Here is a 17,592-nt window from a genome sequence, read left to right on the forward strand (position 1 = left end):
AATGGCGCAATCTCGGCTCACCGCAACCTCCGCCTCCTGGGTTCAGGCAATTCTCCTGCCTCAGCCTCCTGAGTAGCTGGGATTACAGGCACGCGCCACTATGCCCAGCTAATTTTTTGTATTTTTAGTAGAGACGGGGTTTCACCATGTTGACCAGGATGGTCTCGATCTCTTGACCTCGTGGTCCACCCGCCTTGGCCTCCCAAAGTGCTGGGATTACAGGCGTGAGCCACCGCGCCTGGCCTGCTGACTTGCATTTTAATAATCAGAGCAAAGCTATAAAAGAACCTTCAGCGTCTCCCCTTCTCAAAGTGTTACTGGACACAGTATATACTTGTTGATTATTGACATTTACAAAAGGTCACATTTATTTAACCCAATAATTAACCACTGATTTCTGCATAGCAAGTTATGCTGGTACCATGGCAGGATCATGTAATTAACGAGTGTATTTCTTTTTGTTGTTGTTTTGTAAGGAACACAAGTAAAAATGTAAGGTTTATGTCAAGGTTAAAAACACGATGAAAATGAAATGGGGCTGGGATTGTGTGTGGAGACACACCTGGGTACAAAAAAACGTCATGATTGCTGGTAGAATGTTCACTGCATTGCACCATGTTCACTGCATTGCACCATGTTCTGTGCTCCATACGTTCAGTCCTATAAATGGGAAGGGATCATCCCTCCATTCTACAGATGAGGAAACTGAGGCCTCGTAGTCACACTTTTTGGAAGTGTCCTGGGTAGCCTTGGCCAAGCTCAGCTTTGAACCCAGGGAGCCTGGGCTGTTAACTACAAAACCACAGGACACGTGCGACATAAGACATCGACATTCCCTGCCCAAATCACCAGCAGGCAGGAGGGCGAAGCCACCCAGTGAGAGCTCCTAAGAGCCAGAAGGGAGGAGATCCATCCTCCTGTTGGATCAAAGCTAATGTAGGTCAGCAGTCAAGCTTTTAATTGGTTCATGTGCCAATGGAAGGACCTTCTCTTTCTTTTTCTTGCTTCAGAATCAGTGTTTGCCCAAGACAGCAATTTGTGGAAATGGAGAAAATCTGAGAATTCTTCTGTGACTTTGCTGAACGGAGGCGTCTCCTCCACAGTCCATCCTCTACTCCCCCACTACTTTTTTTCCAGCAAAATGAGCGATAGTTCACTCACTTTCTAGTCATAAGAGTCATCCTTTCTCTGTGGTGAAACCAGTTCAGAGCTGACTCAAAAGTCCTGTGACGTGTTGAAATACAACATTGGATGAGTGCCCCTGTTCTCTCCCAGCATCCTGAAATACTGTTGGGTGTTGAGATGTTTCTGGACACCCACCTTCTCCCCCTGGGTCTCAGCAGATGTTCCCATCCGAGTCTTTTTGCGGGCAATGGCAGCTGTCCAGATCTTCCAAGTGCAAGATCTCAGGATAGCTTCACAAGTACTTTGCACTCTGCTTTATGTTCTCACTACAGGGGAATTAAAGATGAATTACAGGTGAGTGGAGCCCACTGGGTGCCCCACAAGTTTGACGCCTTTGTCCCAGGTGTCCAGGTGCGTGAATAGCCCATCACATGCCCCGCACTTCCAGGGAGAGTCTCTCCTGGCACCTGGGAGCATCTGCTCCTGAGTGGGGTGTGGCTTGAGCAAGCTTTCACTTTATTGCGTGTCCCCAGCTTTCCCCGATTACCAAAGGCTTTCTTCCGCATCCTGGGCGGGGCACCCCGCTTTAAGGGCTTCTGTGTGTTACAGACACACTGCCAGGGGTGGAAACAGATGTGTGTGTTTTTCTTGTTGGCCCCCATGTCTGAAAGACACATGTTACTTGTCATTGGCTTACTTAAGGCCACAAAGAAACATTGACAGCCCGGCCCTGTGGCCTGTCCGACTTGGGAACAGGACCCAAGCCCAGAGCTCCCCGTTCCTTTCATTTCCTTGAGGCCAAAGGACCGGGGGTGCCCTGTGGGCAGCGCTGTTTACTGGGTTAAGGGGGGCCTTGTTTTGGCAGAGAAGAGAATACAGCTGGCAAGAGGCCTTGCCCAGCACCCCCTCCTGCCAGGGCAGGCTGCTTCCTAATTGCCAACACATGGGCTGGTTCCAGAGTGTGGGGACGGATTCCATGTCCCGCCTGGGAGAGCTGTGTGTGTCCCACCCCTGATGCCCTGTTTTTCATCAAGGAAATGGGGGTGTTGCATACCAGGGCCAGAGGACAGCTGCTTCGGGTGGGGGAGTCCCTGGGCACTCCCAGATGCGCCTGTTGGGAACATTTTTGGTGTACATTGAAACATTAGGATTTGGTTGCATTTCATCTCCTCTGTTTCCTACTGCCTTTTTGGTGAGTGATTTTGAAAGCTTTCTCCCTTTCCCTTCTCTTCTGTGAGTGCTTGCCGTTATGAAGTAGACCTCTGGAATGCACTGCGTCCTGCAGAGGCATTGCCCTGTGCAGGGTGCATGCATGTTCCTACTCATTAGTGAAGTTTAGTGCCCACTTCATTGGGAACATGAAGTGCCAAGTGATGCTGATGCTGCAGTCCCCAAAGGCCACACCCAGAGTGGAGAGGCCCCTCTAGCAGGAAGCACAGTGAGTTTGGCTGGGGGAACCCCACACGTATGTAATCCAAGGGACTTGAGACTTCATGCCGAGCTCCATCACTTCCTTGTGGCTCTGAGCATTTGTTTGCCTGCCCAAGGCTCATCCTTTATCTGTAAGATGCTGGTAACTGTGTCTCTGGGAGGGTGGCCTGGTCATGATGATTACCTGGGAACTGTGAAATAGAGAAGGCCTGGCTTCAGCACATGAAATTCTTTTCTCTGCCCATAGACTTAGATGCACTACTGTGAAGGATTATGAAAAGCCTGTTTTCTCTGAGCTCTGCTAGTGGAGGTAGAAGCAGGCTGAACCTGAGTACAGGTGTGGAAGAACAGCAACAAACTGCAAGGATCTTAGAGGAACCGCCAGTGAATCTGGCAGAGATGATGTATTTCAGAGAAATTCAGGAGATTGAAAGCATCATGCATTGGGAGATTGGGGGCACCTTCCTTGACGCCCCGGCCTAAGTAAATGTGATCCTGTTTATTCATTGCCACTTTGGGAACGTGGGCCTCCTTATTCCTTCCCATCTTTTCATTATGAAAGTTTTCAAATATGCACAAAAGTTGAAAGATAATACTGCAAACACACGTGAACTCTCCACCCAGATTCAGCAGTTGTTAATACTATGCTGTTTCTGGCCCCCACTTCCTCTCTGCCCCTTACATCAATATTTTATAAAAACTTGTTGCCGAGGCTGGCACAGTAGCCCACACCTGTAATCCCAGCACTTTGGGAAGCCGAAGAGGATGGATCACGAGGTCAGGAGTTTGAAACCTGCCTGGCCAACATGGTGAAAGCCCCTCTCTACTAAAAATGCACACACACACAAAATACAACAACAACAAAAAGCCGGCATGGTGGTGGGTGCCTGTAATCCCAGCTACTCGGGAGGCTGAAGCAGGAGATTTGCTTGAACCTGGGAGGCGGAGGTTGCAGTGGGCTGAGATGATGTCACTGCACTCCAGCCTGGGCGACAGAGCAAGACTCCGTCTTGAAAAGAAAAATGTTGCTGAACAGTTTGAAAATAAGTTGTTGACATCATGACATGCCCCTACCCCAAATATGTAAGCCTCCATCTCCTCTAAGAAAAACAGTGTTGTTCTCCATAATGGCAATACCTTTCTTATGTGGAGCAAAATCAACAGCGGTCCTATGATATCATCTAACGGTTCCTTGGTACTCACCTTTCTCCAGTTCTCTTCAGAATGTGTTTTATATCTTCTCTCTCTGCAAATCTGGATCCGCTTGTTATAACTGCTTAGACTCTGTAATCTAAAACAGCCCTTCCTTTTTGTTCTTATCGTTGCGACATTGACGGTCTGAAGAGCAAAAGTTATGTCCTAGAATGTTGCACATTTGAATTGGTGTGACTGTTACCTTTGGTGATGTTTCTTACTGGCTCCTCTGCCCTTGTGTTTGCTGTCAGACTGGACGTCTGCATGTCTGTGGTCAGAACACTTGTTGGAGAAGCTGTGCACTTCCTGCTGCATCACATGTGGGGGCTAGTGGTCCCACTGTCAGAGACGCTAACTCTGACCACCTGGTTAAAGTGGTGGCTGCCCCCTTCTCCCGCTCCTCTGAAAAGGTGTGTTGTATTTCTGCCTGTCCTGAGTACGAGTAGGACAATGCTTGGACATTCTGCATCTGTCTTCTTCCCCAAACAGCCTTCTGCTCAGTGGTTTTTGCATCCAGCGAGTCTTGCCTGAATCAGGAATTTTACGGCAGGTTGCAAAATGATGATTTTTTTCTAATTTTTGCTGTTTCTACTGAAAAGAATCCTCTGCCAATTTTTGAGAATCGTTGATGCCTGATGATATTTTTAAAAACTCAGTGTATTACAGAGTCATTTTTGTTCTTCCTGATACTCACATTCAGCCCATGGGAGCCCTGGAAGCAGGTGCCTTTGTTCTTTTAGTTTTTGGCTCTTTCTTGCCATCTGGCACAGTGAGAAACCCCAGCTCACCTTGTATTATACATTCCCTGTTCCAGAGAGAAGGTGAATTGTTTTTCCAAGCAGCTCTGGTGTTTGGTGGTGGTGTGTAAGCATCAATGCATAGGTGCTGGTGTGCTCAGGGACCCTGGGCTGCCGCTGCTTCCAGGGCTTTCAGTAGCCAGCTCCAGGAGAAAACGTTTAAAAATCCTGACTGTACAGCTGGTTCCAGTTCAAATATCACATTCAAATGTTGCCCTCTTTACGTTTCCATCACTTCATGGATTTCTCTCATCCTGATTTGGGTCAACTGCCCTATTTACCATTTGTTTTGAAGCATCTTTTTTTTCTAGTCTTTTCTTGGTTTTCGCTTAGCAGTGAGGCTTTTTTGTTTATATATATTTTTAACTGTCTTCCTTCCATCTTTCCTTTGCTTGCATCCACCTCTCACTAAGCATACATTCAGAGTAAGTTTTATTCAAGAAATAGGAAGCCTTGAAAGTCAAGGACTCTTGGTCCCAGTGTCTGGGAACTGCTGAGTAGTTAGCATGGTGGGCGTGATGAGTGTTGGGTGTTGGAGTCCTTGCCTAAGGTAGAAATGCGAGAATCTTCCCCAGGGCAGTAATATTTGTGTCCTGGAGTGAATGCCTGAGCCAAGATGATGTTTGAGGATAGCAGAAAGACCAAGGGTTGGAGCTTACAGATGCTTGACTCACATTTGCAAGGGTTGGAGAATGAGGACAGGGGGAGTAAGTGACCCGCAGGTGAGCATGTGGGCATTTCAGGGGTGCAGAGCTGTGGAGGGGTTTGTGGGCTAGGGGGTGCTATTGTATGAGGCAGTGTGACCTGCAGCCTGCTGAGGGAGCAGGCTGCTGGGAAGACCGGGCAGCCAGTGTGGAAAGGATACCAGCAGGAAGGGCACAGACAGCAGAGTGGTGGCTCCATGGTGGAGTGGAGGTGCTTTTCAACTAAAGAAGTTGGGCAGTAATAACGAAGCAATGCATGCCTGTCACATGCTGTATTTGTTTGCTCAGGCTGCTGTCATAAAGTGCCACAGACTGGGTGGCTTAAACAACAGAAATTTGCTTTCTCCTAATTCTTGGGGCCAGAAGTCCAAGATCAAGGTGTGGGCAGGGTTGGTTCTCCTGAAGCCTCTCCTTGGCTTGCAGACGCCGTCTTCTCCCTGTGTCCTCACGTGGCTGTCCCTTTGTGTCTGTCCGTGTCCTCACCTTCCCTTCTTATAAGGCCATGGGTCATAGTGGATTAGGGCCCAGCTATAGGACTTCAGTTTAACTTTGCAAAGACCCTAAAGAATAAGGTCACATTCTGAGGGACTGGAGATTTTGGCTTCTATATATGATTTTGGGGGACACAATTTAACCTGTAACATACCCATTGATAGGACGCACTTGGCTCTGTAGTTACCCACTGGGCTACGAAACAGCATTACACACAGGGGTGTGGAGGGGAGGGCAGGGAGGCAGGGAGGCAGCGTGGTGGACCTTCCGGGTAGATGGCCTGCGGTGACTCCTGACTGCAGATTTGGGGACCACACTGAAGCCACTGTGCATTTTCTCTGTTCGGGGCTGGGGAGGTGACTGCCTGGTTCTTTATGAGGTCCCCAGGACACCCCAGATGCATGTGTTCAGGGCATTGAATTCTGCTTCCATTGGTCTCTGCCGGGGCCCTGGGGTCCATCTTGCACAGATTCCCAGTGGACTGTAGAGGGCATCCTGCCAGGTGGTGTGGCTTTGCTTGGGTCTTGAGGATGAGACTTGGAGCCACAGGAGAAACACGTCCATCTTCCCAGATGTTGTTTTGTTTGTTAAATTAAAATTTGAGGTGGGGGCAGTGGATTTTAAAAACCAAAACAAACATGGATGTGTAATGGAGAATGCAAAATGTATGTTAATTTTTAAGAAAGAAAAAAGATTACAAAGATAGCTCAAGTATTGAGAGCCGCATTGTGAGAGGCTCATCACCATCCCCACCTTCCTGCTGCCCCTTCTTCTTCACATGACAGGTGTGCACATGCAGACACACACAAGTACAGACACGCTCCAAAGCAGACACATACACACTCAGAGGCACACACACGGACACACACTCAAAGACAGACACACATACAGAACACTAAAAAGATACACACAGATACAGACACACAGAACACACTCAGAGACACAGCAACAGACACTCAAAGACAGACACAGATGCACACACAGAACAAAGACACAGACATACACACAAACACTCAGACACATACACACAAACACTCAATGACACACAGACACATTCAAAGACAGACACACAAAACACACCCAAAGACACACTGACACACACAGAGAACACACTCAGAGAACACACCAACACAAACACTCAGACACAGACACACACATAGAACAAAGACTCAGACATACACACAGAACACACACACAGAGAATACTCAATGACACACAGACACACACTCAAAGACAGACACAGAACACACTCAAAGACACACACACAAAGACACAGACTCACTGAAAGACAGACACACACAGAGAACACACTCAGACACATCAACACACACACTCAGAGACTGAAAGGCAAACACAGACATACACTCAGAACTGAAAGAGACACAGAATACTCAAAAGACACACACACGCACAAAGACAAATGCACACTCACAGACACAAACACACACAGACATAGAACACACACAAAGACAGACACACACACAGACACACACACAACACGCTTAAAGACAGACACATACAAAGAGAGACACACATACACAGACACACAGAGAACACACATGGAGACTAACAGACACACTCAAAGACCCACACATAGACGCTTAACGTAGCCACAGACATAGACACACACACACACAGATGAGCAGCTTTGCCTGTAGCCCCGAAGGTTGGCATCTGGGAAGCAGGACCTTCTCTGTGTAGCAGCAGCTCTGCCAGGAGCCTGGGGGTAGGGTCAGCAGCTCAGTGACAAGGTAGGAGCTTCTGTGGTGTTCCCATGCTGTGTCAGTCCTTGCCCTGGGCTGACATCTCATTGCCCCATCAGCTCCCTGTGGTTGCACGGGCTGCTGAGATGGTTCACCGGGGCCTAACCTTGGGCCATAGTCCATTCACCCCACTGTGGACATTTCTCTAATCTAGACGCCCTAAACTTCTGGCTGGGAAGAGAGGAAGAGGTGGACCACCTCTTCGGGGACTGACTGGACAGAGCTGTGCGGGCTGTGGGTTCTTCTTGGGATGGAAGAAGGGGGTCATTCTTCAAGAACAGAGACAGAACAGCATGACGTGCAGAGGAGGGAGGGGGCAGGGTTCTGCAGGCTGGGGAGGCCCTGCTCCCCCAAGCTGCACATGGGTAGGGCTCAGGGTGAGAGGGAGTTGAGTTGGGGGCTTCCTATGCAGCTAAGAGGCTGGAGGTGAGGCCACCCGAGGCTCTGAGTGGGCTGTTCACCACTCCATTGGTATTTCAGTCTCCAGGACCGCTGGGGCAGTCGCTGGGCCCTCTGAGCCCACTCGGTTCTTTCTGCTTTCTCATGGATACAGTGTCAGGCTTACTCTGCCATCGTGGGCTGTGGTCTCTTTTCTTCTAGAGTCCCAGGGGCTTCCTTTGTGGCATAGGCTTCCTTTCTCCCACCCCAAAAGGCTGTTAGGAAGGTTTCCGTTATTGAAGACAATACCGTGTCACCTGAGGGGTCTCCACGTCTCCTGGGGTCCATGTGGTCTGAGGGCTCCCTGGGAAAGGGCTGGCCACCCGGTGGGGTGGCCGGGGAGTTGGTGGTAGTGGTGGTGTACAGGGAGACAGCATGTGGGGCTGGGACATTTTCTTCCAGTTAAAGATGTGGTCTCTTTGGGCAGATTGGGAGAAAGAGAAATCAATAGTGCAACTGTTTTGATACTGAATATTGACAAGTGTCTTTTTGAAATAAAGAACCAGTCCCAGCCGGGCACGGTGGCTCAAGCCTGTAATCCCAGCACTTTGGGAGGCTGAGGCGGGTGGATCACGAGGTCAAGAGATCGAGACCATCCTGATCAACATGGTGAAACCCCGTCTCTACTAAAAATACAAAACATTAGCTGGGCATGGTGGTGCGTGCCTGTAATCCCAGCTACTCAGGAGGATGAGGCAGGAGAATTGCCTGAACCCAGGAGGCGGAGGTTGCGGTGAGCCGAGATCGTGACATTGCACTCCAGCCTGGGTTATGAGAGCAAAACTCTGTCTCAAAAAAAAAAAAAAAAAAAAAAAAAAAACAGTCCCTCCTAAAAAAAACAAAAAATATATTGCTATATTGCAAGAGATATCTGGTTGTGCTGTTGCAAAAAAGTTTAATATTTCTGCCCTCCCTGAATGAAAGACATTTAGCCTTGCATATCAAAGAATAGGAATCTGTCATCTTAGAAGTTATTAATTTGAAGTTCTGTGACACAGATTTGCGTAATTAGAGGATTTGCTCGCCAGGCATGTGAAACCTATACAAATGTTGGTCCACGTTCTTGGAAAGAAGTCAAACTTTGAGGCTGTTTGAGCGAGTCATGATTCTTTAAAGTTGCCACAAGCTGAATTGATTTAGTTTGGCAGAAACTACAAAAACAAACATGGAGTTTAGAAAAGCAAAGGCTCATGTGATCGCAGCTCTGGCCCCAGAGAAAAGGAAATGCTTCATAAATTGCATCTCGGACCAGAGCGTGTTGAGGTTCCCTCTCCCCGACCTGATAATTTTCAGATCGTCTGGAACAGCTATAAACAAAAGCTGGAGACGCTAAAACAGCCCATGGCCCCTTCCCCTCCTTCTCCTCGTCTTTCCCCTCCTCTGCCCTCCCCTTAACAACTAGCTGAGCCTTTGTTTTCTTTTTGCTTTTACTCCCTAAGTAAATCTTAATCCTGGTCATTAAACCCAGCCTTGACTTTCTTTCCGTTCCCATGGATACCAGATGGGGCCTCAGATTGGCAAGGTGGCCGTAGGACCTCGGGACCCAGGAGGCCCCATGGGTGCCTGGCAGGCGAAGGGGGTGCTGCTCCTGGCGCTGGTGGCCGGGCAGGATGGATGGTCCTGAACATCAGTGCCTGGCCCAGTGCAGCTCAAGAGGGACCCCCTTTCCTCCCCAGAGGAGATGAGCACAGGTGGGTAGAGACCATCTCTCTTTTGCAGGTCACTGGCTCTGTCTTGCATGGCCACCTGCAGTGGTCCTATAGCTGCATTGGCCTGGGAGCTACCAGGAGTCCTGGATCCCATAGAAGGTCTCCTGCCCTCCTCGATGGAGGCACGCCAGGGTCCTGACACGAACTCAGGGCGGGGATAGTCCAGTTCTGCTCTTCCTCACTGGGTCCCAGCCTTCTTTCCCCACTGTATTTCAGAAGTCAGATTGGCTGAGAGACATGCCAACCCAGCCACCTCACCAGCACTGATCCCCTGGGGTTGTGTTTGAAACGGCAGATGTCAGCCCTGCCCTCTGCCTGCTCAGAGGCCCTGAGTGGGAGGGAGGGAAGCTTCTGGAAGGCAGGTCGAGCCACAGCCCATGGATCTCCCCACAGGTGGTCTACAGCTCTCCTTCTGAGATGTTCAGAGTGATTTGAAAGTGTAGATGGTCAGTTAAAAGACACCTCTTCAAATGCTTTGTCACATTTCTAGGAGATTGAGGATGATGTCAACTTAAGGTAGTGCAGCTTTGCTGTGGGATGGTTATCGCGTTCTCTCCAAGTGTCTTGTCTTTGTGAAGCGGGGCTGAAAACCAACGGTGAGTGGTAATTGCTGATATTTACCCCCTTCTCCCACACCTTCGCTCCTTTATGTCATGTTTAAATCCTCTGGGGACTGACATGTCATCTCCCTGGAAATATGCAGAACCAGGCAATTCTAGTGGTGGGGGGGTTGGTAAACAAGGACCCACTGAAGGAGGGGATCTCGGATGCCAGGGAGGGCCCTGCACAGCAGAGCAGGAATGTGTGGGGTGGCGTGAGAGCCTTGGCAGGTGGGCAGGAAGCCTGTGGGGGAGGTGGCTTCTGCAGGGAGATCAGGTCCAGGCTGGGGCACAGAGCTGGCATTCGGGGCAAGGCTGAGAAAGCAGGAGTGTCCACCTCTCAAAGCAAGAAAGAGTGTGGGTGGTCTATGAGCAGACAGGGGCAAGGGGGTTACTCCTGTGGGAGGCGAGGCTGCCCAAAGAGCTTGGGCAGGTCCTCGGCTGGGGTTGGTGAAGATTTGGAGCTTTAATTGAGGTAGGTGGAGATGCCTGGGAGGGTTTCAGCAAGGAGGAGAGTGATCTGATTGATCTCTTGAAGGATCTGCTGTGGCTGTGAACATTTGGGTAACGTGGTAGAGGCTGCAGTTGGGGCTGGGTGACAGCAGTGAGCAGGCTTGCTGGTGGCTGCTGTGAGGGCAGGCCCACGGAGAAAGACAGGGGACACTGGATCCGAGACCTGTATCGGGGGTAGAGCTGACAACCGATGGACCGGCTGTGACGGATCGGGGGAAGAGGGAGCCAGATGGCATCAGGTGTTTGCCTTGAGCCACTGGGTAGAAGGTGAGGCTGCTTACCGTTTACGGAGAAGGGTTTTCTGAGAGGAGGTGCACCGGCTTTGGGGGTGACTGTGAGCAGATAGACAGTGGCCAGAGGGTCCCACGGGGCAGGCCGCATTTCTGTCATGGGAGCTAGTCTCAGGGCAACCCCTCCCTCGGGCGCTGGTGGTTTTGTGTTGCTGTTGGGTTTTTGAGACACGCCCATCTCCATACGTCTGGGTGTTGTCTAGGGATGTGATGATATCCTTCCATCAACTGAGAAGGGCCTTGGGAGCTACTGTGCATTGCAGAGTGGTCCTTGGCATCCTGTGAAATAGTTTTCCTTTGCAGGGAATTTACCCAAACACCGTGGGTTTCAGGGAGGCTGACAGTTTCAGTGCTATCACATTGTTTGTCAAGAATACCTCTCGATACTTAAGAGCAGTATTTACGCTGTTTATTTGAGGATTAATGAAAATCCTGTAACTCACTATGTGCCTGTCAAAGGCAAGAGGAGCTTGATTTAATGGCTCAGTCTGGTTGTACTCATTTTACCCGTGAACATTTAATGTTCTCTTTCAAGCACCTTTTTTTGACCCATGTATTGTAATTGCCTTTAAAGTTTATTTTTCAAGCCGTGTGATAATTTTTATTATGAATGAAAATGCCTGTGGTTTCTTTGCTCCTGAGAGGAAGCCATACTCTTACATAATAACTGATCGTAAGAGAAAAATCATTTTATACACACGATGAATCTGGAACATGGCATGTTGGAAGCCATAGATCATTTAAAAATGTAATGTATATCATTTATTATGGAAAAAGGTAGTTTTTGGACATTATTGGATTTCCTCCTTGAAACATAATCTTATAACTTTTTCTCAAACCCATTCGGTAAGGAGGCCTCCTCAATTCCCGACAAGAATTAAATACGTGTATACCCTGGTTCTGCCTTCGAGCTCTTACCATTTTTGTATGTCCTGTTTTCTGAGCAGGCAATGGGAGGGCACATCTCTGAGCCATTGGTGGGGACAAACACTTGCAGGTGCTTTGAGGCATTGTCACCAACCGCGTCAGCCCTTCCGGGATGAGGAGGGGACCCAGAATGCTTCTCTAAGCTCCTGGAAACCAGCAGGCCTGGCTTTCACCTGGATTGTCTTTGTTTTGTGTTTTACTTTCCACAGCCCACGGGCCCACTGTCCAGCCATGCCGGAGGTGTGTGTTAGTTCCTAGCCACACTGGCTCCTGCCCTGGGAGTTTCTTGTCTTCACACCATCACCCAGATCCTTGAAAGGCAGAGCTCTGTCATTTTTATCTTACAAAGAAGAAATTAGGAGCACATGGTGGTAATATTAGTCCTACCATTTGACTTCATGAGGGAGCCTGTGAACGTCGGGGATCTGAAGGAAACTTTTTGTCATTAATTTGTGGATTTCTTCCAAAATGTGGTACTTAACAGCTGGCCTGCTTTAGCGGTATCGCTTATGGTGACATTATTTTTATGTTCAGAGGTCATGGCTTGTCAGCGGCTGGCAGTCATGGAGGTGACCAGATTCTAGGGTGACACAGTCATGCCACGGCCCTCCAGAGCCTGTCGTACCTGCATGGTGGGTGGGCGCTCTTCTCCCTGGAGTGGGTGCAGGTAAGTGTGTATGGCCTCTGATGAACAGACAGGAGTGGTTTCTGTTCTCCGGGGAAGTGACAGAACCAGGCTGCTGCCTTCTTGGGTTGGAGGATGCCTTCCACGATCAAAAATAGGTCAAAGTTTCTTTCACTTTGATTTTTTTTCCCCCTCAAACAGTCTTCTTCCTTCTTTCTTCTTCCTTCTTTTATTCTTCTGTTTAGAGGCCGGGTCTCCCTCTGTCACCCAGGCTGGAGTGCAGTGGTTTGGTCTCTGCTCACTGCAGCCTCGACCTCCCAGCCTCAAGTGATCCTCCTGCCTTAGCCTCTCAAGTAACTGGGACTACAGGTGCGTGCCACTCTACTCGGCTGGAACATTTTTCTTCTTGACAGAATATCTTGTTTTGCAATATCTTCTCCCTTAGGAGGGAAAATGCAGTGCAGTTCAGGATTAGCCTTCAGTGCCGCCATGCCCCCTAGGCTCTCAGCTCTCATTCTTGCGGTCCCCTTTCAGTTTTCGGAGTGAGTTTTGCTCATTTCCAGTATCCAAGGGCCTTCTAACCTCTGGCATGGAGAAGCCTCGTTTTCCCAGGCTATTAACACACTCTCCTGAGAACTTCAAGGTTACGATGGAGTGTTTTGGCGAAGGGAGTCAGAAAGGGCTCTCAGAGAGGTTATTAGAGGGGGCCCTTAATTCATGTGGAGTAGCAAAGCGCACTTGAGGAAATGGGGCACGCTGGAATCTTCCAGAGGCTGCTCTGGGCTCAGAGATGGGGCCAGTTGGGTTTCTGGGGTTGATGTTCTCTGACATCACGTTGCCCTTTGGCTCCTCGAGGATCCACAGCGTAGGCCTCGTTTCAGTTCACAAAGCCCCTTTCTTGAGTCCCACTCCCCCCTCGTCAATTTCTGTGGCTCCTTCCACCCAGCAGGCCCTGAGTGCTGTTTCACAGACGGCAAACCCATCCTGACCCAGACGCGTCAGCCCCAAACAATCTGGTTACTGTTTAAACAACCAGTGTAAATAATGAGCCCTCCATTACCAAGAGTATAAATACATTTAGACAAGTCGGAGTTCTGTAGAGGGAAAGTTTAGGTTATGGGAAAACATCAACAGCTGTAATTTGTAGGCCCTTGTAGAGCAAGGGGTGTGAGTGATGTAAACTGTAGAAAGCCGGCATTTCGTTTATGTGGTTTTTTGTCATTGTGCTAGGAGAAGAACTTTGTTATATTTCCTTTGCTGAGAATTAATCTTGAGGGGGCAGCACCTGCCAGAATTTTTTTTTTTTTTCCCCTAAAAGTAAATGTCACCTAGGTGGCCAGTGTTGACAGGCACGCTGGCAGGACTGCTGTGGGCAGTGATGATCAACTTTGTATGGAAGATTGCATTTGGTTAGCCACTCTTCTCCTAGTATTGAAAAATAATGAAGGGCAAACCGCAAAGGCATATGATTAAGGTGAATTCTACAGTAAGGAGACAGATGAACATGTGCAAAAGAACCACAAACATTAGCTCCAGGTAGAGCCTAATGCTCATGGCTTTCAGAGCATAGGAAATTGAGCTCTGTAAGTCAACACAGTCTTTGGCTGGATCTCTCTTTGGTGAAAGGGTAGAGTGAAGCCTCCCTCTTTTTATTTTTTGGCCAAAGTGGGAACTATCTGAAGACCTATAAAATTAAGTATTTTTCTTTACAAGGAGAAAGGGGCAAGGCAGAAAGTCCCGTGGGTGTGAGGGATTACTGGGTTTCTCTCCACCAATGGCACAGTTCACACACACACGGCTCCAATCCAAGGCCTGTTTGAGCGGGCCCCAGTGTGTGTGATGGCCCACACACGAGTCGGGGGGGGGGCAGGCCACACACACATGTGTGTACCTGCCCCTCAGAGGTGCTGAGCCTGCCTTATGTTGGAAACATTCAATGCTGGTTTTCACAGTCATTGCCAATCCGTGGATTAGCTTCTGAGGTCTCCCCTGACATCCCATTCTCCCCACACGCCCGGCCCCCACGCAGGAGCCTGAGGATATATTTGGTTTAAGATTACCTGCTTGGGGCTGGGTGTGGTGGCTCACACCTGTAATCCCAGCACTTTGGGAGGTCGTGGCGGGTGGATCATGAGGTCAGGAGTTTGAGACCATCCTGGCAAGCATGGTTAAACCCCTTCTCTACTAAAAATACACAAATTATCTGGGCATGGTAGCGCATGCCTATAATCCCAGCTCCTCGGGAGGCTGAGCAGGATTATTCCTTGAACCAGAGAATCAGAGGTTACAGTGAGCCGAGATTGCCCTAAGGCACTCCAGCCTGGCAACAGAACAAGACTCTGTCTCACAAAACAAACAAACAAAACCTTGGGAAAAATTGAAGGATCAGGTGATTTCTACGAGCTGTTTGCTAAATCTGCCTATTTTCTTCTGCATCTCTACTTGCAAGAGATGTGATGTAGGGATTTCACACAAACACACAGAAGAAGCTGAAGGGATTGCGTAGATTTCAGCAGACATGAAGAGTCAAGTGAACAGAACGCTGAAACTGAGCTCGTCCAGCCTGTGGACCACCGGGGGCCAACAAGGATGGCTTTGAATGCAGCCTAATACAAATTCTTAAACTTTCTTAAAACACTATGAGATGGTTTTTGTGATTCTTTTTTTTTTTTTAAAGCTCATCAGCTGTCATTAGTGTTAAGTGTATTTTATCTGCGTCCCAAGACAATTCTTCTTTCATTGTGTCACAGGGAGGTCAAAAGATTGGACAACCCCCAGTAAGGCCAAACCGGAGTAAGAAGGAGGCAGGTGCTCGGAGAGTGTGAGAGAGTGTGTGTGTGTGTGTGGGTGTATGTGTGTGTGTGTGTGTGTGTAACACCCGGGGAGCAAGGCTCTATTTTAAAGTGTGCCAGGATCTGTTTTATCCAGGAATAGAAAGACACACAGACATGGAAATGGCTGGTGTCACAGACCCTAGGAGGAGGAGGCTTACTATGAGGGCTCACTCAGGCAGCACTGAGGTCAGCAAGAGGCTGAGGGAGCGTGGGGAAATAGGGCAGGCATGTCAGCAGGTTCCAGGTGTGGGCCTGCCCCTGGCTGTTGGATCCCTGGCCCTGGGTGACTGTGGCCAGTGAATGGTGACCTGGGGTGTGAAAGCTGCATAAGCTGGGTGGCTTCTTTGTGGTTGGTTTCCACATGAAGGTCCACTGGCAGGTCATGAGTGCTTCTCTTTAGGGAATTGGCCAGTCCTTCTAGCAGTTGAGAGGTTGAGAGGGGCCATCTCTTTAGGATCAGCAAGGTCCCAGATGTCAAAACATCAGGAAATACAGAAAATATAAAGGCAGGATTAACAAAGCCCTTTCCTTGGAGAGACCCGCCCTGTCCCTGGAGAGACCCGCCCTGTCCCTGGAGACATGCTGGGTTGGATCTGGGGTGGTGACCGGCTTTCCACACGGGCTGAATGAGCACCCCAGCCACACATAGAAGGATGTCCCTGTGTGGGCCCTGTTCTCCCCCATGGTCCCTGTGCAGTCTGGGCCCGGGTGCCCCTGGAGGGACATCTGAGGGACAGCATTTCCCACCTTTGTCTGTTGCTGCTGCACGGGGAGGGCTGGCAGAGATGCTGGCAGCTTGTCCCCCACCAGCGCTGTCGTCCTGGCCTGGGGGAGGTATGGGAAGGAAAGATTAGTGTGGGCATTTGCTTCCTGTCCCCTAGCTGTCAGAGCCAGTGTCGCCTTTCCTCCTTGCTGGCCTTTCAGGCTGAAGAGAGTATGAATTCCTATGAGTCTGTCACTTGCTCTGCTGATGAGAAACTGCATCTTATAGTTCTGCTGAGAAAAGAACCACGTGCCATGTGACACCAGACTCAATACCACTTGCCCTTGTACCTTCTTCTGCCAGGTGGGGCTTAGGTCCCAGCCCCTGTGCAGCATGACAGTGTCCATGTCTCCCCTCTGGGCCTGTCTTCCTCACAGTGAAATGGGGTCCTAATTAGGGTTGCATTCCTTGTGTGTGTCACGCGCAGTCCTGGGCTCTGGTCCCTCCAGTCCAGGCCACACCTGGTAACACAGACCGCAGGGCTCCCGGTGCTGCCTGCAGTTGTCCTTGAGGCAGCCTTTATTGCTGAGCATGAGCCTCATCGGGAGAGAGTGGACAGGCGCCCTGTGTGAATATCCCGTCTCAGGTGGAATTCACTGAGGTGTTGCTGCTGCTGACAGTGGAGAACACGAGGGCCTGGGCCCGGCTCTGCTTGCAGCTGAAGCGCAGAGCGGAGGGTCCCACCTGGGCTGGCGTGTTTAGGCACTGCCCGCAGAAGTAGATGATCGTGTCTTACAAGGAGGTAAACCCCGGAAAACATCTGCTCAAGCAGAAGGCAAAACCGCACCCGTCAATCCCACAGGTGCTTCAGGCTTGAAACTTGCCTCTGGGAAGGCATTTGCTGACGGCTTCTCACATTTGCCATGTGAACCCTCTCACCTAAGTGCTTGAGAACATGTCTGGCTTGCTCCATGAACTAAATAGTGTAGTTGTTCAACTCTTCCCAAGAGGCCAGCCGGTACTGATGCCAAGCCCTGGTGAACCTCAGGAAACCATAGACCCCATTCTGATTCTCTCGCCACCGTAGCCTTGGGCATGGTGAGAAATGTCTCAGCCCAGGGTTGTAGGTGCTGACTCCACTGGCATGGGGGCAGGAGGTCCTGTGCCTGCTGTCTTGCCCTGGGGCATCTGGAGGGCGGGGCAGGGAGGTCCTGTGCAGCATGGCGGGTTGAGTTGCTGAGCAGTGTGCTTGGAGTCTCCCTTGCTCCTCAGTACATTGAAAAATCAGCTTTACAGCCGGGTGTGGTGGCCATGCCTGTAATCCCAGCACTTTGGGAGGATGAGGTGGGGGATTACCTGAGGTCGGGTGTTCGAAACCAGCCTGACCAACACAGAGAAACCCTGTCTCTACTGAAAATACAAAATTAGTTGGGTGTGGTGGCACATGC

At 49.8% G+C, this 17,592-nt stretch overlaps 1 protein-coding gene across 5 annotated transcripts in view; it reads left to right on the forward strand.

The window, feature by feature from the left end:
- ROR2 (receptor tyrosine kinase like orphan receptor 2) overlaps positions 1-17,592 on the forward strand; it is a 225,836-nt gene that overhangs the window by 125,718 nt on the left and 82,526 nt on the right. The window contains exon 1 of one of the 5 annotated variants that reach the window (XM_037738441.1): positions 9,199-9,635. The exons of 3 other annotated variants lie outside the window; for them this stretch is intronic. In XM_037738441.1, coding sequence (XP_037594369.1) covers positions 9,626-9,635 — 10 coding nt within the window. In that variant the 5' untranslated portion in view covers positions 9,199-9,625. Of the gene's footprint in view, positions 1-9,198; positions 9,636-9,930; positions 10,050-17,592 lie in introns of those variants that run through there. One more of the 5 variants, XM_037738440.1, reaches the window with a different exon arrangement.

The sequence above is a fragment of the Cebus imitator genome, unplaced genomic scaffold, assembly GCF_001604975.1.
Source record: "Cebus imitator isolate Cc_AM_T3 unplaced genomic scaffold, Cebus_imitator-1.0 Scaffold53, whole genome shotgun sequence".
NCBI lineage: Eukaryota > Metazoa > Chordata > Mammalia > Primates > Cebidae > Cebus > Cebus imitator.